Source organism: Mytilus californianus, unplaced genomic scaffold, assembly GCF_021869535.1.
Source record: "Mytilus californianus isolate M0D057914Y unplaced genomic scaffold, xbMytCali1.0.p SCAF_9, whole genome shotgun sequence".
NCBI lineage: Eukaryota > Metazoa > Mollusca > Bivalvia > Mytilida > Mytilidae > Mytilus > Mytilus californianus.
Window position 1 is genome coordinate 19,441,865 of NW_026262745.1, and position 21,604 is coordinate 19,463,468.

Genomic DNA, 21,604 nt, shown 5'->3' on the forward strand with positions numbered 1-21,604 from the left:
GACTCTTTCCATCAGAGACCATAATATTTCTTGGTCTAGGGAGGAGAGAATCACTTGGGCAAAATTTAAGATAAGAAAATTCAAAACGATGGCGCTAAAAGGGATCAATTAAAATGTGTAGTTTAAATCGCGCAGTGTTATTCCTTTATTATTACGAAGTCTCTGTTGTTATTTATTTTACCTTTGTCAGCTTTGAAATTTTAGAATTATTCAGGTTCAAATCGCACAGTACTATTCATTTTGAATACATATCTATGCAGTCTCTGTTGTATTTCCGTTACCTTCGTCAACTTTGAAATTTAAGAACTATACCAGTTCAAATCGAACTGTGCTATTAATTTTGGATGTATGTCTACGCATTCTCTGTTGTAATAACTTAACTTAACCGACTACTAGACTTTTTGATTGCAATACGTGATTGAAAAGGGCATCGGAAGTATCACGAAATATGTTAGGTTTCATTGCATTACCAATACCCTTCCTTGTTTTTCCACTGGAAATTGTATATCAAATCAATCGCTGTTCTCTGTACTTTTTTTGTGATCGTTCTATGGTATAGTTGACTACTGACTGATTAAATTTGATTTTTCCTTTGTATGGCATTTATAAACTATATGTAGTTAAATTAGATTTATTCAATTATAAAATTTAGAAGTAGTTTTGTTAACATTTGATTTGCATTTAAAAAATTTAATTTCTTTTATTTAGATTCCAAGGAATTCATTTGTAAGTTGTTCCATATAAACTTGCACAATAGCATTTCTTAACACTTTTTTCTAAACATTTGAACATGTTGAACACTCAAATTAAGCTTGAAAACATGCAAAGTACTTTTGAAATCTGAAGAGGGAAATCTGTTAAGAAGTTTTTGTGCAAAGATTGTGTGTCATCGTTGCAATATTAGAATATATATGATGCAAAGTCAATACACCTGTGCATATGATACTTGTTTACTTCGAGACGACAGTTTTTGTCTAAACTATCAGTTCATTTCTTCTATATCATTCCTGAAAGGTTCGTATTTATGTTGTTGTAATATGTTTTTAAGGAAGATAATTACGTCATGTGTTATGATTGTTCATCTTTCAATTGCATTTTTATCTATAAATTCAATTTCATTCAACCTTCACTTCAATTTGTTTGTCATTCTAACCGCGGTAGTTATTTCATTTTCATTTTACTAAATAGTAAGAAATTTGAATTTTTAAATGAGCATTATTTCATATAAAAATAACGTAAAACATCGAATTTTAAATTTTTGACTCTCTGACAAATAAATGTAACATACATGTACACTGCATAGTAAATTCACTAAAGAGACAACTTCATATTAATATGAAGGGAATTCACACGAAAACTATGCAAGGAATGAATATAAAAGTAATATATATCAGTGTCAATTCCATAGAACTGTTTCATGAGGAAAACAGCAAATTACAGTTAAACACATGTATAAACTTCAAATTTCAAAAAAAATTAATTTGGTTCTCCCTAGGTTATTTGTTTACTATATAATAGATTTATAATATGAATGTATTTTAAGTGTCGTGCGATAAAATTTAGGAATACAGTCTTATTTTCAAATCGTGTATGGAAATACTGGAAGCTCACATACATGTTAATGTCAGATACCTAGCAAGACTGGATATACCATCAGTGAATTTTTTGCCTTGGATCATCTCAAATGTGAAGGGTATTGCATATTTTGTATTAGCTAAATGTTCGTCATACATAATTACTATACCATATCATTATCTTTATATTAAGGACACTGTTCGTGAATCTGATGAAATATGACTTCGAATTAAGTTTTTTTTATGAAACTATGGCAATTCTGATGAATAGTTTTTTCTGGAATTTTAGATGACGAAAAACATTTCATTTAAAACCCTGTCTAAAAAGCTACAATTACAGTTACATAATAGAACCTTTCGTTACTACTGAAGTAATATTAATGCAGAATTTTCAAAGTATATAATTCCGAATATATCAAGAATTATACCATTATAAAAAAAAATTATTCTGAACCGAATCATAAATTGTAAATTTAGAATTGCCTTTTATTTAGATTTGGAATTTACTATTTTTGCTAAAACAAAAGCCCATCCCTTATATAAAAACAACAGGAAATCGTAAACGCAACAATATAATGTAAAAGTTCTAGAGGGAATACTGTATTACACAACTAACATGATTGTATCCAAAATAGAAAAAAACTAATGAGAGACATGCATTGTACAAGTACATTATGTAAGATATAGTGGGTTGTAATCGTTATCAATCAGTCAAAAGATTTTGTTCATTGAAAAATTTCGCACATGAGGTAGAGGTGTCATGTTGAGGCTATTGGGATACATGTCATAGCTTGCTTTCTTAGTAATTGCCTTAACTTATATTTAAGAAGAAAAATCCTCTGTATTGAACATGTTAAAAAAACAAATATCCTACCAAGAAAATTATATTAAGTGAAATATGTTTAACTCCGCCACATTTTTTATGTGCCTGCCCAAGTTAAGAGCCAGTGGTTGTCATGGGTTGTTGTCTCGATATTTGTTTATAATTAATTTACCTGTCCGAATTCCAAGCCGTTTATTTTCTGGTTTGAATCGTTTTACATTTTGTCATGTATAGCCCTTTTTATAGCAGCCTATATGGATTTGGTCATTGTTGAAGGCTGTTTTGTACAGTCACTTACAGTTACGTGCATCCAAGTCGTTGGGACTCTGCTGGAAGGATGTCTCACTGCAATTGGCAACTTTGAAGACAAAAATATTATGATCAGGGAAAAGGGAAACAAAATCTGTTAGAGAGTATTTGCTTCAAAAATATTTAAGAAAGAATTTCTACATGACAAAAAAATAGTTTGATATTTGCATGCACTAGTAAACCCGATTTTGATCTGAACAGCTTATATAAGATTGAACTATTTATTACGTCGTTTTCAGTTTTCAATCACTTGTGTCCACTTATTCACTACGGTAAATGCAGTAATGTTCAGACATTTCGCTTGCAGTTAATTAAGATATGTTCAGTCTATATTCAGACTGTTCACTGATATTTACATGTACGCATCAACATGCATAATACTAAATTGTCTGATATGCTACTGAACCGTACTGAATTTACAGACTAAAGTTCATTTATTAGTAGTGGTTCGAAATAAATTTTCAAAATGAATAAAAAACACTTCCCCAAATTCAAATGGTCCCTTGTATATTTGTGTTGTTTATTAGTATCATTAAACATGATTTACAGATTGGTGTTTGTTTAACTGTCCAGTGGCGAATATTTCATGCATGCTAAGGAAGAGAAAGCTTAACAAATAAAACATGTAGATTCTGCTAGGTAGGACAATCAGAATTAAGGGGGAAGGGTTTGGCAGAATTTGGACTACCACTGGAAATAAGGGAATGTTTGATAGTGGCAGAAATTTAGCCTTGTAACTAGAAACCCTACAGAATTTCAAAGAGTTGTTTCTTTAACAGACAGAGAGTGTGACACTCTCTTTCCACGAAGCATCATATGCAATGTATGCATTCACTAAAAGAAAAAGTATAACTTAAAAAAGGACAAATGAACCCAGGGTTAACAGATTATGTGTGCGACCGGTTGTAGGGCACAAATGTTATGTTTGGCGACAAACACCATTCCATGGTTATAGGTTATGTGTAGTTTTCTACCTTATGTATCAAATTGAGTAAAATTAAATCTGGAAGGAAATGGGATCATTTGTTCGATTCAGAAATAGTTTGCAAAGTAGGTTTTGATTTTGATGGAAGGTCCTACGAGGGATGAAGTTATATGAATTTGTCAGTTTGATGTCAGAACTGTGAAATTCTGTGCTGTTAGGCTATATGTTGAAAAAGGTGGATATACTTCAAAGGATAATTGTTAGGCGGATACCCAGTTGAAATTAAACAAAAGAAATGGAACACTTTGTTAGAGAAGGTAAAAACGCCGAGTTGGTATATTTGAATTGTTTCCTCTGTTTCTATGGGCTTTAAAAGTTTAATTAAGGTGCATAATCTAGGATAGTATACCTCTTATGTATGTTTTTTTATTAAAATTATAGTATGAACCTTTGAGATATTTGTAAACGTTTAAATTTTAGAAATTTAAAAAAAAAAGTCGATTGAGTTGACTATTGTCGACTATTCTGTCTTGAAAATATTTAAAGCAAAAATATTTGATACATCATCTCGCTTCAGATTCTATTAATTTTATATTTTTAGGCTACAGGTTGATGTTATAACATCAAAATTCACAGTACTAAAAAATGAAATATATGGGTCAAGTGAAATACATTTCTAATGAGTCATAGCAACAGATAAGGTGTGTTCGAATAACAAATTTTGACTAAAAGTACTTGACAACAGACTTTTCAAGTGGATCTTAAAAATGCATAACTTCACAAAAATTTTCATTGTGTGTGTGTGTGTGTGTGTGTGTGTGTGTGTGTGTGTGTGTGTGTGTGTGTGTGTGTGTGTGTGTGTGTGTGTGTGTGTGTGTGTGTGTGTGTGTGTGTGTGTGTGTGTGTGTGTGTGTGTGTGTGTGTGTGTGTGTGTGTGTGTGTGTGTGTGTGTGTTATACAGGGTTATCAGTCTTCAACCTCTGAAAAATTTTAGTCTGCCCTTCCACGAAATATTTATTCAGAAATTTTTTTAATGTTTTTGAACTTTCAAAAAATCAACCTGACAACCGATCAGACAATAGTTTAAGGTTGACTAAAAGCAGGAAAGTACTTTAAATGATGTTCAATGGCTAGAAGATACATTTGTCATTTAAAATATTACTGACATATAAGGATCGTAATGGTGTTATAAGAATAAATTTATCGGTTTTCAAGAGCTAAATTGGCAGCACGTCATCCACAATGGCTTTCATTTTTAGATTGTAAAAACTAGCTGGTGTAATGCGGAGATAATTTTGACGAAGTACAATACTGACTGTTGTGGAAATTATTGCACACAAATTTAACTAAGGTTTTAGTCACTCTTACTATGGAGTAAATTGTCAATGAAGTGTCGTACATTAAAATTTAGATTGAGCACTCACATGCATGTTTCATTTATGACAACGACGGTTACATAATCCCGTATGCTTGCAAGAGAGGTAAGTTTTGACACTAGATTTCTATGGTCTCAAATCGGTCGATAACCAACAGACTGTCAACATTGCAGTCGTAGTATAGAAATATGTTTTTATAGATTTTACCACGGATTGACCCTTTATGCTCATATTTTACCCCTCGCTGACGAAATATTTAGCATAAAGGGCCAACCCGTGGTAATATCATAATAAATTCAAGCCCGATGAATTATTTCTTATTTGAAAAATAATTTATTCAAAAATCTTCATATTATTGATTCACTCCGCCATCAAAGATTTATACAAGCGGATAAGGAGCGTATATTTTCAGACAACACAATGGTCAAACCCAATTCGATATATATTTGCGTCTAGGTAAAATAATTATTTGTGACGTCAAAGAATTTTACAAAATTTTACAGTTCAAAGATTTTTGCATTCAAGCTTAAGAGAGTATATAAAATTCAATAATATGCATATAAAGGCGTGAAAATGTTTCCTTGAAAGAAGAAATAAGACTATAGTATTATATTTTGATTTTGATCATCAATCAAGATCAAAATATGATTTGAATATATGTTATTTTAATTTTTTTTTCAATTTTTGTGATAATAACCTTTGGCAGACGTAATATAAGTTATCTCAATCTTAAGTTCTCAATCATCGAAGATGACACAACTCGTTTTTAAATTAAATATTTTTTTTAATATGAACAAGACGATTGACATTAACGTGAATCGTGCATGTGTATTAAAAGATTTGAATGTAATTAATGAAGAACGATTTGATTTCTTGAATATGATATAAAGATCTGACATGACATTTTATAGACTGATAACAATAATAATAATACAAGCGTTAAACAAATATTCACAGACTAATATGTGTAACATGATTCGGGTATGACAATGGCACCAGTGCAATCGTACTTCTGACATTCAACGGGAATAAGAAAATCAGTATGAAATTTGAATGTCATAATGATTATTATCTCGTAAGCCATGTAAAGGGCTAACATTTGACTCTTAAAACACTATTGAAACTTCTACAAACTATATAAGTATATTGATAGTCTTCGGATGTATCATGTGATACTTTGTGCCTAAAAATATTGAGATTTGGTATGATTATTTAAAATGACACAACTATTCACCAAAGACAAAATGACAAAGATGTAAATAAAAATTAATAGGTTATCTTACAACCTTCAACAAAGTGCAAAACCGTTTCAAACATGGTTTAAGTATCACTTAAATCTTTCATCCTTTCCGTTGAAGGACATTTCGATTTTGTTCTTGCATGTAATTGTAGTTATCAACATGTCACTCTATATTTTGCTCATGATAGCGTACCGTTTATGAAATTTTAATTTTGACCCTGCTTAATCGAACAATATTTTCTGTAAGAGCTATTTTAGGATAAAATTTGAAAAAAAAAGGCAGGATGAGAAACTTGGCAAAAAAAAAAGGCAGGATGACAATTTATGTAAACAAAGTAGGATAAACTAATAAAAAAAGGCAGGACCAAATAGAGTGAAAAATAAAAAGGCAGGACAGAGATTACAACTAAAAAAAATGCAGAACAAACTTTTTCATCCTAGCCCCCATAAAAAGTAAATGGTAGGTCCCTAATTCAAGGGAAAAGTACTTAGAAAATTCATATTTTAAAATCGACACTGGAAATTACCTTTTCTAAACTGTGTGTTGCTTATCATTTCTTTTATTTGAAAGGAAAGTACAAAGCAACCTATGTTATTGTAAAGTTAGCTATCTAATGGCTTATGGCATTGGATGTGACCTTCTGTCGAATTATCTCCTTTATTTCAAGTGAAAGTACGTAGGACATCATCTACATAAGTAAATGTGAAGGATAATACTAATTCTTTTAGTTTTTTCTGAAGAATCACTTGTATACCACGTCTGTCTTATATGAATAAAGCCAGTAAGATGAATGAGCACAGTTGGTTCCCATTGGAATGCATTTTTTATGTTGAAAAATACAGTCTTTCATACGTAACAGATATGTTGTCAATCAAGAAATCAAGCATCTTTATAGTGTCAGTTTCATTTGTTTGAATCACATTTTTTTTTGTACGAAGTTTGATTTATCCCTCCCTAAAATGATATATTTATATCAACATTGTATCTACGTTATTTTTTATGAAAGAAATAAGGACCAATTCTTTCAATTTGTTTTTAAGTTTTGAATGGAAAATAATTGTGTAAAGGGTAGAAAAGTCAAATGATTTATACTATTCAAGGGGAAACAGACTTCGATAATACGTGATCTGACGAATATTTGGATTTTTTTAGTATCTAAATGTGATTCACAGCGCCTCTAGAGGAGATTGTTTCATAATAACTGCGTAATCCATCTTTAGTAAGTGTCGTGATGTTATATGTTTTAGTTTTCGATATTGACGACTTGAACTCTAAACCTCCTGAAAGCATCTGTGCTATTATCCATTCATATATAATCCGGTTTTACATTTTTAAATTTTAGTCGCAATATGCTTAGTATTTGTATAAGAAATGTAAGGTACAGAATGATCTTTAAAGAAAAAAAATCATTTTTATTTGAGCTGATTAATGATGAAGGATATAGGCAAAATTGATGACATTGAGACTGTTGTTAGCAAAGAAAGGGTTCAGACAAGATATTTTCTCATTTTCCAATGCGAACCCTTCTTAAAAGCCTGATACTGGCAATATCCGAAATTATAGCTGTAATTTTGTAAGCGTTTGGCGGGGATTTGTATTTTTTAAAGCATTAGTTTTGCAGATAATTAATTTTTGAAAAGATTAGTTAATAACATGACGTTAGATGACATGAATACCTTTTGCCTTCTGTTCTGTGGAACAAGGTCATTAGTAGAGACATTTTGGAGAGTAGATGACAATTATCTATATTAGGCCAATATTTTTATATTGATTAAATGCAGTGTAATAGTAGCTGAATTCAAATCTAATTCCTATACATATGGCTTAAATCCAATTTTCAAATAAAACAAATTAAATGACATATTGAATTTATGATACCAAATATACTGTAATTAAGTAGTTAGATCTACATGAACTAATAAATGAGTCGATTTCAAGATGGAAGTTTAAGTCTTTATTTCTTTTATACCAAATTAAATGCATGCTTAAGATAAAATGCCAGGCAAAAACTTCTTCAAGTTCATACAAAATATGAGGTCAATATTCAAATTGTAAACTGTAAATTATCGGATCTTTATTATTATGAAATTCATCGCAAACACTTGTTTAAAGGTAAGATAGTATCGTTTCTATAGTGGCTTTTCAACAAACTAATTCGTAAAGAAAAAACACATGATTTTTTTGTTTTCTTTTAAACAAAGGGTTTTATATTCATCGCAATAACTGCTTTAAAAATATGAAAGAGAATATGTCTCTTATATCTCTTCTAACTATTTTTTCCCGTAAAGAAATATCACGTGAAGCTATTGTTTCTTCTGAATATGACACGTAATGACAAATACATTGGTTTACTAATTACACTACTTGCAAAAACACATTCACATTTATGTCCTGAAATCAGAGTAGATGGTTAGTCTGGGAAACTTGATAGCAAATGTAAAAAAAAAGCAAAAGATACCAAAGTGACATTCAAACTCATTAGTTGAAAATAAACTGACAACGCCATGGCTAAAGGAGAAAATGACAGACAGACAAGCAAGTACACAAAACACAGCATAGAAAAATAAAGACTGAGCAACAATAACCCCACAAAAACTGGGGTTGATCTCAGGTGCTCCGGAAGAGTAAGCATATTCTTGCTCCACATGTGGCGCCTGTCGTGTTGCTCATTTTAATACCAACTCGGTATTATGTATAATTCGGTATATCACTTTCATGGAAAAGGAGTCGGGACTGTGGTCACGACAATTGGAACATATCCATCGTCATCTGTGAAACAGATATTCCATAACGGTCAAGCAACTCGTGATGGCGTAAAATAAAGGCAAAATATCCAATGGATACCAACTGATGATAGAATTAAGGTAAACCCAGAAAAGTGTATCGAAATTTATAAAGTGTTATTTCATTTTCCATCTGGTGTCATGTTTTGATGTATTGAATCACTTGTTTTGTTATATTTATACAGTGTATGTGTACGATGTATGACAGGAATTGATGTTAATTAAGTATAACATATCTGTAATTAAGATCGACTAAGTAGAAGAAGTATTTATTATGCATTGTTAAGAAAAGCTATGCAATACTAACTGATATAAGTTTTTCATTATTTCTTTTGAATGGAATTTGATATGTTAGACTAAATCTTTATACAATTCTTCATTACACATTGGATGATTTCATTTGCAAATGGCATGGACATTTCCTATTTAATAGAAAAACAAAGAATATGGGGTGTCCATCAATGACACAAAATCAGTAGCAACAAAAATCACAAAAAGCAAAGGAATAGCACTTTTATTGCTGTTCTTCATCTAAAAGTCACAATGAGGCCTTCAAAACGAAGCATTCTTCTTTATGCTTCTTTATTTTTCAACATGGTTAAATATGACTTTGGAGACCCTTGTCCAAATCTGTATTGCATGATATTTTAAGACTTTTGCGATTTGTTTTTGGCAATATTGTGAATGTTATAGGACCATTTTGAAATTCGAGCATACAGTCAGTTGTGTGATACAATCTCCGGGATATTCTAAACCTATATTTTCAAATTATTTTACTCCTCAATAGACAAGTTTTCATAAAATATGAATAGTGCAACATACATGTGTTTGTTTATTCTACTTTGGCTAGAGGTTTAGGGGGAGGGTTGAGATCTCACAAAACATGTTTAACCCCGCCTGTCAAAAGTCTGGCCTTTGTTAGTCTCGTATGTTTTTTTTTTAATTTTAGTTCATTTATAAGTTTAACAATAAATTTCAAATTGTTTACATTTTCGAGTTATTCATGTTGTTAGAATGAGTGAATAATGTATACTGCATAAGTAGAAATCGAGGAAAAATACATGCCAGAATCGACTAAGATAATTGAATCTGAGGTTAAATTTTAGGATTTTCATTCTCCAATTTATAGCCAGACATTTATATATCATTCCGGGCAAACTATTATAGTTAGTTATCGTGTAATAAGAATCATTTCTAGAAATGTAAAATAACTTCAAGGGATTTCAATTTAATTGGCTGTAAATGAAAAGTGTAATTAAGATTTACCGCATTTTAAAGTATAATCTTAGTTTTAAAAAAAACCCAGATGTGTTAACAAGAACCGAGCACTCCTTCTAAAATACATCTTTATATACAAGTTATTTTTGGTATTTGTTTATTTATTTTCTCATGTTCTCGGTCTTGAATACACATTTTGACCATTGTATATATTTTTTGAATTTTTAGTCGATCTTTAGTTTAATGGATGTAGTAAATATGTTGTATATAGATTGATTGTTGATTAACTTTAAGGAAACAAAGCCAACCGATTGAAAATTTTCACACCAGAAATTCTAGGGGCGGTATGATGAACTGCAAAATCGTCACAGTGTTCAGCTTTTCATCTCACTGGTCGCATTTTGACTTTGTTATAGATGTTTTAAGTTCAATAGTGTTAATCCATTTTGTTCGGCTCTTGCCATGTTCACAACCAAGAGTTCCAAGTAGTGAAGTTAAAATCATCCCTTCGAACATGTTACGGCGGATATGTTCCAATTGTCGTAAACACAATCCCGTCTACTTTTCCCCGAATTTGATCTCCGAATTAGATTTATCACTGGGTTTGAACTCACTTTTCGCTTCTCTTTCATAACTTTGACACTTACTACTGAATGTCACGTTGGAATTGTGGGATGTAGTATGCTTGCATCGTAGTAGATTTGTAACCGTGAAGACTACAATTTCTTGTGCAAATGATTTATAACTAAAAATGGCACTTGAAGGTTAATAACGACACTTAATGTTTAATACTATCTCTAGAGAAGGAAACATTAGAGTAACACTTCATGATACAATTTTGTTTAGATTTCAAGAACTGAAGCAAAAAAGGCGAAGAAGATATCTAGAATGCATTAAAAAATATAAACATAAGACAAAATAGACATTGCAAAACAGTGAACATACATCAAAAGCTCTGGATTTATCGATGTATCTTATCTTATCCGAAGACAACAACACATTCATAATACATCAGTTAGTTTACATTGTATGCCGTAATATTTGACAAAATGGGAAAATTTGGAAAAATGGGGAGAAGAACCCAAGGGGCAATACAAAATCAGAAGTGGCGAAGAAAAACAGAAAAACACATTGGTCAAAGGAAAATTGAAAAAAGACAAAGAACAGTCCAAGAAGAAACACTACACTAGAAACAAAGGGTTGAACCCGGCTAACATAAACGGATGTGGAAGCAGATCCGGAAGTCAGCAATCATTATTCTACTGTTGTCGTCCCCGTTTTTCTTGTTTCAATCAACTGATGACAAAATAGCCGGCAATAAAGCATCACTTTATTTTGAATCGTTTTTTTTTTCCGATAAGAATAGAAAAGACCTTCATCTTAAGAGCATCACAGAAATTGAAAATGATGATTAACAAACAGGGACTCTTCACTGGAATGCTTGACTAATGAAGAACATTGTTAACAGCAGAGGTTCAATTTTTTGTTTTGTTTAAAAACAAATTGAAAATATTCCGTTTTAAATAGACAATTACATTAAACAGATAAAATGACACCCACGTGTATAACCAAGAAAATGTTTGATGGATAAGCTGTATTTACGAGATAGGAAACAGAATAAATTTATTGACAAGTAAAACAAACAATTTAGCATTCAAACATTTTACAAAGTGCTATGGAAGTTTTGCGTTCATACGTCAGGACACATTCATCACCAATATTCAATAATTACGTAACAATCTGGCTGAATTTTTTTCGTTATACAGAAAAAGGAAAACAAGAATTACCAAAAATATTGAACAGTACAATAGACCACACCACCCAACAACACTCCGACTGCGTCGAAAATGGATATAGAAACAACGACAAACAACATAAAAAACATGGTTAAACAGCCCGACTGTATACTAGTAAGCACAAACATGGTGGGGTTAAAGAAAACATTAAAGATACCAGGCTCATAGCCCGACAGACATGCGTTTCGTCTACCCAATAATAAGAACCTGCACAGTCCAACCACCAATAGGACTTCAAATAATAATAAACAGGAAACAATTTGAAAATGTCGAAGAATAAAAATGAAATCGTTCTACAGGAAGCTAGCAACTGTAGACTCAATTGTTTGTGATGTACTTCACGCAAGAAAACCAAAAAAATCAGAAACAACGCTGCAAATAGGTTTCATGAAGTCGCTACATAAAACTCAATTGCAATTTGGAATATTTGTGAGAGACTAGTAGTTTTTTAACAATCCACCCCTGTATGTAGTAAATTGCCCATAGTCTGTAGAAATTTAATAATAATTCAAATGCAGTGTAAAATTACCCCGATTAAAATTTAATTCCCATACATTCAAATATCAAATAAACAAAATATATGCCTTATTATATTTATGCTACCAAAATACTATTATACAGTAGTTAATGTCATATTACAATAAACAATTAAGAAAATAAAATAACTAAAATTGATTCATAAGTGCAGACTACTAAGTCTTTATTATTGATACATCAAATTTTAATTCATGCCAAATAAAATAGTCATATATATAATACAATAAGTGCGTACAAAAAGTTACTTACCTATGAAGCCAATATTCAAATTGATGACAATAATTAATTGGATCTCAAATATTATGAAACTCATGGCAAACACTTTTTAAATGTAAGATATCGTCTCTGTAGTCGCCTTATAACAAATTAATTCGTAAAGAAAAATCGCAATAATCAATTATTTCTTTTAAACTTGACAGCTTATAGTAAATAAGTTATTTTACTTATTACACAACATGTATAAATACTTATTCCAAGATGTCGTTAAATGAAATTGGATACCCTGCATTTATCATGCTTTTCAATAACATATGGTCAAATCGCTGAAAGACCCCCGCCTAAATTAATGAAAACTATCATTCTGCATTGACAACAATATCTTGGTGTAAATAAAATACGCCCTCAAGGTGTATCTAATTCATAAACATTTCTTTCATTTGTGCGTTTAAAAAACTGTATCAAATGTAAATATTTCATTTATGAGTTCTTAGTATAAGTATTTCACAAGTAGTTGATAAATCTCGAGATATGATAACCATACATTCCTGAAAACCCCCTATTGTTATATATTAAAGTGTTGACTCACTTGACGCGTAATGATTTCATTACAACACAAATTCTATTGTACAAATTTGACATAATCATTTTACTTAACTAGACATACTGAATTACTGATTGAGTAACATAACTAGTTCATTCGAATCTATATTCAGTCAAGATGTCAAAATCGAGATCGAGAATAAGACACGTGCGGTAAGTTTACAGTTGTATTCTGGTAGCTAAAGATATATAAGACTTTTTAAACATGTCACTAGAGAGCTGAGACACAGAAACACAGTATCGATCATTTTATTCGTCATAAAACTTGTGGAGTGTCGATGTCAGCCGTTTTTCCTCATAACCATAGTAAGGCAATTTTAGCATCAAGAGCATACCCCAGTTAGTAAATCGGTTAGATAGTCTATATCATTGTGTTTCATTCATCAATCAATATAACAATGTTGAGGTTCAATTTGCAGTTCCTCTGTTGAACGAATGGTAATGAACTCACAATTCATCACGGATTGTCAACATATATTAAACGTCTCTACGTGAACCAGTTAGCTGTATCACCCTTCATCATAATGTAAAATAGTGAAAGTTATCAAAGGCAGCTGTTTCTAGTATTTTAAAAGGGGCATTAGCCGTCAAATTCATGTTCACTGATTTGACTAAAATTCTCATATTTGATTTATAAAAATATTTAAACGTATATCTAAATTACAAAATTTCGAAAATAAACAACTAACAATACATGGACTCGATAATATGTATCAGTATTTCCTGTGTGTTATGGTCTAGACGCCATCTAATTAACCATCGTGATAGCCTCCGAAGACTGCAGATGGTCATATTACTCAAAATAAACATGAATATAAATATAAACAAAAAGCGACCACATGCAATTGGAATTTTCTAGGTCTATTTGCTTTCATGTAATATGCTAAAACATATGCTTATCATCGTTTTTATCTGTATAAGAATGATTTTTTTTAGATCGAAAAAGTCAACGAAATGGTTCACCCCTGTTTCACTTCCAATGTTAACATATATTTCTATTTAATAGATGAGCACGCCTAGTACATGCGTAATCCATCTCAAGGTAAGGAATTAAATAGAAGGTCACATGAATACGGATTCAATTGATGTTGAATTATTCGCCTGCAAGTTAATAATACAACAGCTTATTTTGACAAATTTAGGCCAAACTGACTGCTTATAAAGAAATATTATTTCAAAATTCCGCTTTCATTAATACTTGAAACAAAAAGAATCGTATTTTAATTTTTGGTCTAAACCGAAGCTAATGTCTCTTTAATGTAGTCTTATAAAAACATAAATCTTGATATATACATTCTCTACATCGTACAGTTAAACCGCAAATACATCTGGTGATACAGTAAGTTATGTTCCGCTTTGTATGTGACACTGGTTATAGAATAGATACTTAAATTAAAGTGGCTAAAAATCCCAAACACTCTGTACTTGTTTCCATAGAAATTTAATTTGAGAATATAATACCATGAAGTATAGTAAATGAAACTTCCTGTTTTAATGAAAGATTATGCATATTTGACAACGAGACTGTTTTTTCTCAAAATATATTTATTACAAGCTTAAAATAGGTAATAAGACAGACGAACAACTTTCATGTAACAATTTCGATGGCGCAATGTCAGTCATACGCAGTTCCAGTGATGAATGAAATCATTAAGACTTTTAACATGTATGATAGCAGAAAGTTAATGATATTGAGTTATATCATAGAACGTCTCGTCCTTTTTCTAAAAAAAAGTTCATCGGAAGATATCAATACGTTGTAGATAAATATTCCGTATCAACTTCAAAAATAATACATGACGGTCTTGAAGTATAGATTCTAGGTACTGGCGTTGTTTATCATCTTAATAACGTGTTATAGTTTTCTGTTATTTGTCTTTGTTTAATAATAACCTTTACTGTTTAGTTTGTTTTTGTTAATATCCTTTTGGCGTGACTCGGTATTTATACATCCCGCCATTGTGTTATTGTGCAGTGGTCATTTTTTTGTATTCTTGTCTTTCATTTTTTCTTATGTGCTTTGTCTATATGCCATTTTGTTTTTCTTTGTTGACATAGTTATTTCTTTTTATAGAGATTAAGAGTATAACACAATGTTGACTGCTGTACCCCAATTTTTGACATTTTTACCTATCATCATGATTATGTCTGTTTGTTTTGTTCACACATTGTTGTCAATATAATGGAATTGTATTCCAGTGTCATACAACATGTGAGCGCTTTAGCTAGCTATAAAACAAGGTTTAATCTCCACTATTTACTACGTAAGGAAATGCCTGTACCAAGTTAGGGATATGACAGTTGTTTTCTATTCGTTTGATGTGTTTGAGCTTTTAATGTTGCCATTTGATAAGCATCTTTCCGTTTTGGGTTTTCTCTGGAGTTCAGTATTTTTGCTATTTTAGGTTTTCGTTGATGTTTATTCTATTTCAAATACATAATTTTATATAATGTGATATTCCGGGGTTTTCTACTGCTTTTCCGGCGTTACTTATAAGGGCCTCGAATGAAGTAAATAATGATAACATCATAATAGACATTTGCGGAAACTACGTCTTTACCTAGGATTACACTTAGACTTACGATTACAGTTGACGAAAAACAAGGGGTCATCTCCAAATTAAAAAAAAAACAACAACAATAGAGATAGCTAGTAAAACCAAATGATTGATTTTTGTTATGTAAGTAAAACGTTTCCACGACTCACTAATGCAGCTCAAATGGTCACAACAGATTTGAATCGCTGTATTGGATATGTCACAAAAAAATCCCCATAACTTTGTATTTTTTTTGTAATTCTCCGATGGCGCTTATAGTGTGTAATAAGTCTATTTGATTTTTTAGACTTCGTCTACATATCCTGGGGTTTTCGAACAATCTGTTGTCTTGTATAAGGTTTATAATCTTTTTGTTATAGTTCCAAAATTGTGTCTTACCTTATTTTAGTACAGCAAAATCAGCAAAAATTCGTTCAGAGGGTACTCTACAAACGGTGCACTTGAAAATCAGGGAATATGCGATAAGCAAGTAACGCACTATAATTATTAAGCAATGCTTTTGAAATATCAATGTCCTTCGTTTTCACGATTCCATTTTGTATCCGAAACTGCTCCCTAACCGTCTTAAATAGTTTACGATTTTTTTAAACAATTTCTTCTCGGCTGATATACCTTTGCACATTTTATCCCTGTTAATCAACGAAATAATTATGAGCGTCATAAGTGCACTCTAGAGTACAGTTGTACCGGTCTCAGATCAATAGTTACTGCTCATGCTTCGATCAGACCAGACCCATGTTTATTGGAGAGAAATTATTATAGACACCGTGAAAAACCGTCTATACTCAAATGATTCCGAAGATCTCTATACAATCTATACAAATTGCACAAAAATAAACAACTCAGAACCCGGTAGTCATTTTTACATGCGTCGTTGAAGGCGAAAGCCGTTCTAGTAACCGCTCGACTTAAGTCTAGACCCGGTTTTGGTTTTGCTTGATTTGAGAAGATAGATAGTAAAATTCCAACTTCTTGATTACACCTATTTTGCATTTCAACGAGTATGACGAATAGTTTAAATTACATATTCGATACAAAGATGTTTATTGATAAGGATGTTGTGTTTTTTTCGTATATTTTTGATTTTTTTATACGAAAACGTGGACAAATGTGATTGCCCAAATATATGGAAACTATATGTCTAAGCATAAACATTAGATATTGTCAACATGCTTCTTAGTTGGTTTTTTTCTTTACACTAAGTCTTGTTGAAATTGATTTATAATTGTCACAACCTAGCCAACGACAATACAGTTTTTTTTTTGTGTGTCTCATGTAAAACTTATTAAGTAATGTTTGTCCATTCTATCATACTCCGTACATGAACACGATGTTCAATAGTTAATGTGTACATATTACTTCATATATTTTTTAAAATCCATTTTGTTCAACTATAGAAAAACATCATGATAGGAGTTAGAATTTGTTTTGGAACGACGGTTCATATAAACGCTTTGATACAACCCAAGATTTGAATGCTACCTGAAAGTGTAATTGTAATCCTAATCGTAGGTGTATGACAGTTTCCGCAAATGTCTTACAGTAGTTCATATACTTTACACCCCAGTTCTATTGTTATACTTCATAGTTTCTATTTCTGAAACAAGTTTAGAACATACTCACCCCTTCTCGTCCAATGGAAAGTCAGTTTTTCCCTTCTAATTTTCATAGTACATGGCGTTCCAAGCACTATAAAATGCTTTACATGAATGACTTTTCATTGTAGATTAATTAGGAAAGGGAACTCTTGATAACTAAGCTAACGAAGTGTACAATCCCCTGAGGCATTTTCCTTGAGAAAATAGCCTACTGGTTAAAGATGAAAAAGAATAGAATTATAAAAAAACATTCTGAATTTTGCAAATGTTTATCATGGTGCATATATATAACAAACAAACAATGAAATGAGGGCAAAGATGTAGGTAAAATAATCTTTTAAGAAAACAATGTCAGACTGCTGATATATAAAGCAAAGGATTTTTTTCGAAAAAAAAACCCACAATACATGTACATTCATCAATAAAAAGTAAGCATCTGATGTTGAATGGTTGTAATTCAAATATTTATAGAGTGAATTTTATAATTATCAAAAAATATACAAATTTCAAAAAGCTGATTTATATAACATTGTGTGCTTTTTAAAATCAAGAAGTTTAAGGTATATTAGTATTAAATTTTACCTGAAGCAGAAGAAAAACTCAATGTTTGAACAATTTATCCTTTTTGTCGTCACTAAACTATGTTAGTGCTATTTCATTCCATCCATTGAAATGATCATTACCTATGGTATACATTCCTTTTGTTAACCTAGTTAACACTTCATTATAAAAAAGTGAATTCTTATCAAGGTTTGAATATTACAATAGGAAAGGATAATTTTGTAAGGGTACTCGAAAGTGTGAATATGTTCTTAATTGGTCAGACAATACTTGGTCATGTTTTATGAACATTTAAAACCCTCGGCTACCCCTTGGGCTTTAAATCTTCATAAAACATGACCAAGTATTGTCTAACCTTTACGTAAATTGAATAGATCTATTGTTACGAATAACAATGGATTTTGACCACAGGGTGTGACGAGCGGAGTTTCTGGGAACCCCTGCTTCTACATCCAGAAAACACAGTCCATTGTTATTCATAACAAAAGAAATTGAATATTTTTTAAATAGCATGAACATAAGAAATAACTAATAGTGTTCACTACAAGTTGTTACAAGATATTAAAAAAACACATTTTAGGAAATTCCTATAGCGAAAAAAATATTAAGCATCTATTTTGAATAAAAAAAAATCCTTTAAATATACCTTTGCTTGAAGGTAAAATTTTTGATCCCAGTCATATGTCTCTATTCTAAAGCATTGATCTTTAAAAAAAAACAGGATTCTAACTCACGGACCCCCCCCCCCCCCCCCTGGATTGCCCCCAAAAAGGGATTTCCGAAATAGTCAATCTGTATTTTTGTATGTTAGGCGTGTCATGGTCGTCGGGTTTCTAATCCAGACACACCTATCCCTCAGTATGTCCGAATATGAATGTTTGTTTAATCTTGAGAAGAGAGGGTTTTTTTTTTTTATAAAAACGTTACATACAAAATACATTTATGATTACCTTCATTAAACTGATGCAGATAAGTACTTTGGATTATAATATTGCCTTAATCTTTAGTCTCTTCTACCAATTCCAACGCTTGACTCAAAATGTCGTCCGTCTTATACCCGTCCATATTGACAACTGCATGATGTATGTTTTTGTAATAAGAATGCACGAAACGATCAACCTTGACCTGCTGATCCATATTAGCACATGGATTTAACGGGAATATGCAAAACAGCAAATTTGACATTTGTAAAATCTACTCACTTGTCAATTTTTGAACGAAGATAGCCAAAGTAAGGTTACTAGTGGGGTTTCATGTAAAAAAAATCTTATAAATCATGGTTTGATATTGTCAATAAATATGCTATCCGTTCATTTTCATTTAATAATCAATGTTAACAAATATACGGTTTAGAATCGGGTGTGAGTTAGTTATACACCTCGGGATACGGCGTGTCTGGATAAGAAACCCCTCCGGTCTCCGGCCGTCGGGGTTTCTTATTCAGACACACCTATCCCTCGGTGTATAACTATTACGTATCACTTGTTAATTGAGTAGTCATCAATAAAAAGTACAGTGGTTCGTAAAACCTATCAATAGCATAATACATTATATACAGTACAGCTATGGGTGCAATTTTCCCAGCAATATTAAGAATAGTTTTTAATAGCAATCGATGCAGAATAAATCTACTGAGTGATTTGAGACTATTTATAATCATTTTGGTGCAGATTAGCTGACCGCCTGAATAATAGACTGATGAATAAATATATCAATACTTTATCCCAATTGTAATGCTCTTTCACCAATTTATTTCACTTGGTGCAGCAAATTATGATGTATATTAACTACTAACCGTAAGGAGACTCTTGTCCGGTAATGAACCAGTATACGATTGACAAAGGGAAGTAATTTGTTTAAAAAGTGTGTAATAACAGAATCAAATCGGTAATTGGCAAATGAACTATTACGGTCAACCAACTTATGGTGATGTCAGTAAAATTTTCGAAGGGATGGTTTCAACTTCAACACTTATAACTATTGTTTAAATATCTTTCGTGTAAGCAGCAACCCTCTATCAAGGAAGTCGTTATTAGAAATGCAAGCAATGCAAAGTTGATTTCGTATTAAATGGGAGATATATAGTCCAGGAGATATATAACCTTTAACTACTAATTTCATTTTGTCTTTGGTAGAAGGTAGGCAATCATTTCACATCTTCGTATTTGTATATGTATGTACATGAGACTGTCATCATGCAAATACAACTCTTACTATTCTTTATCTCATTCAATGAGCATCTGTGTGTTTATTCCTATTTGATTTACTAGTCATTTGTGTACAAATTTTTTTACGATTATTGATTATCTTATCAAATTTAAATTATCTACTAATTTATATTAGCTATGGAAATTTAATCACTATAAAAAGTTTATGCAACGTTCGTGTTGAAGAATATAACAGACACATAACAGTGTTATTCATTTGCTCGATTTTAATATCATTTTACTACAAATGGTGATTTCAAAACTCTTATATTTATTATCATTATCATATCGTAAACATCAGTAAGACTTTTACATTTTTTTATATCAAAGGAAATGAAAACAACATTGCAGGAAATTACCTTTCTAATTTAGAAATGTTATGTTAATATTTTTTTTGTTTCTTTAAAGATGGACAGGTTTAGTTCGCATACAAATTCTCTCAGAAAAGAACAGCTTGTATCATACAACAAATTGGCAGTCCCATTTGTGAACTTAAGACGACTACACCATCTGTCGGGAAAACTCGCTCCAATACGGATATCTTCAGGTCCTAGGCCATATATGTTCTGAAAGGACTGTCCTGTTGTCCATGTACCATTGATCAAGCCGATCCAAAAAAACTGCGACGGTGAACCTAAATAAACCATTGTGATTGAAGATTTAAAAAGGACAAGACCTTCCATCATGTAAAATTTATAGATTTGGCGAAATAAATATGTAAGCATAATTAGTACATGGTCTTCTTATTAGTTGACTTGGGTCCAGTAACTGCGAGTATTCTTTAGTTTGTACTTTGTGTCTTTTTTTTATTATTTTAGTAGGGTTTCTGTGCTTAGTAACGATCTGATGATTCTAGCCCTTTTTCAACATAGCTTTACAGTTTGTTCTGTTTTTGTACTTTTAACACCACTGTCCCAATTTAGTGTGATGGTTGAGCGCTCACAAACATGTTAAACACCGCCATATTCTGAATGTACCTGTCCCAAACCAGGAGCATGTTATCCAGTGATTGTTGTTGGTTGTTGTCTGTTTAATTTTCGTTTTTTTTTTTTTTTAGTTTTTTTTTTTTTTTTTTTTTTTTTTTTTTTGCATTGATCAAGTCTCAGAATCGTTTAAAATTTTTTCATCTCGATGCCTTTTATAGCTTGCAAAACGGTATGGGTTTTTCTTATTGTTGAAGGTAAACTTACAATTAGTTAAACTTGAATTGAAAAAAGCCATTTTTTCTACTGTCTGTACAGTAACAAGGTCTCCGCCTTCTTCATTACACTGTTGTCTT

The 21,604-nt window shown here is 31.4% G+C and overlaps 1 protein-coding gene and 1 long non-coding RNA gene across 4 annotated transcripts in view; one reads left to right on the plus strand and one right to left on the minus strand.

Moving 5' to 3' along the window:
• The window catches only part of LOC127715500 (uncharacterized), a 97,398-nt gene extending 84,273 nt beyond the window's left edge, over positions 1-13,125 (minus strand). Inside the window, exon 1 of one of the 3 annotated variants that reach the window (XM_052221559.1) lies at positions 12,832-13,119. In XM_052221559.1, coding sequence (XP_052077519.1) covers positions 12,832-12,895 — 64 coding nt within the window. In that variant the 5' untranslated portion in view covers positions 12,896-13,119. Of the gene's footprint in view, positions 1-12,831 lie in introns of all 3 variants that reach the window. The other 2 variants (XM_052221558.1, XM_052221561.1) reach the window with 2 other exon arrangements.
• On the plus strand, positions 792-21,050 carry LOC127715504 (uncharacterized). The gene is made up of 2 exons (XR_007988455.1): positions 792-1,014; positions 20,734-21,050. It is a non-coding gene; the product is annotated as an uncharacterized LOC127715504 (long non-coding RNA).
• Positions 21,051-21,604: the final 554 nt, after the last annotated feature.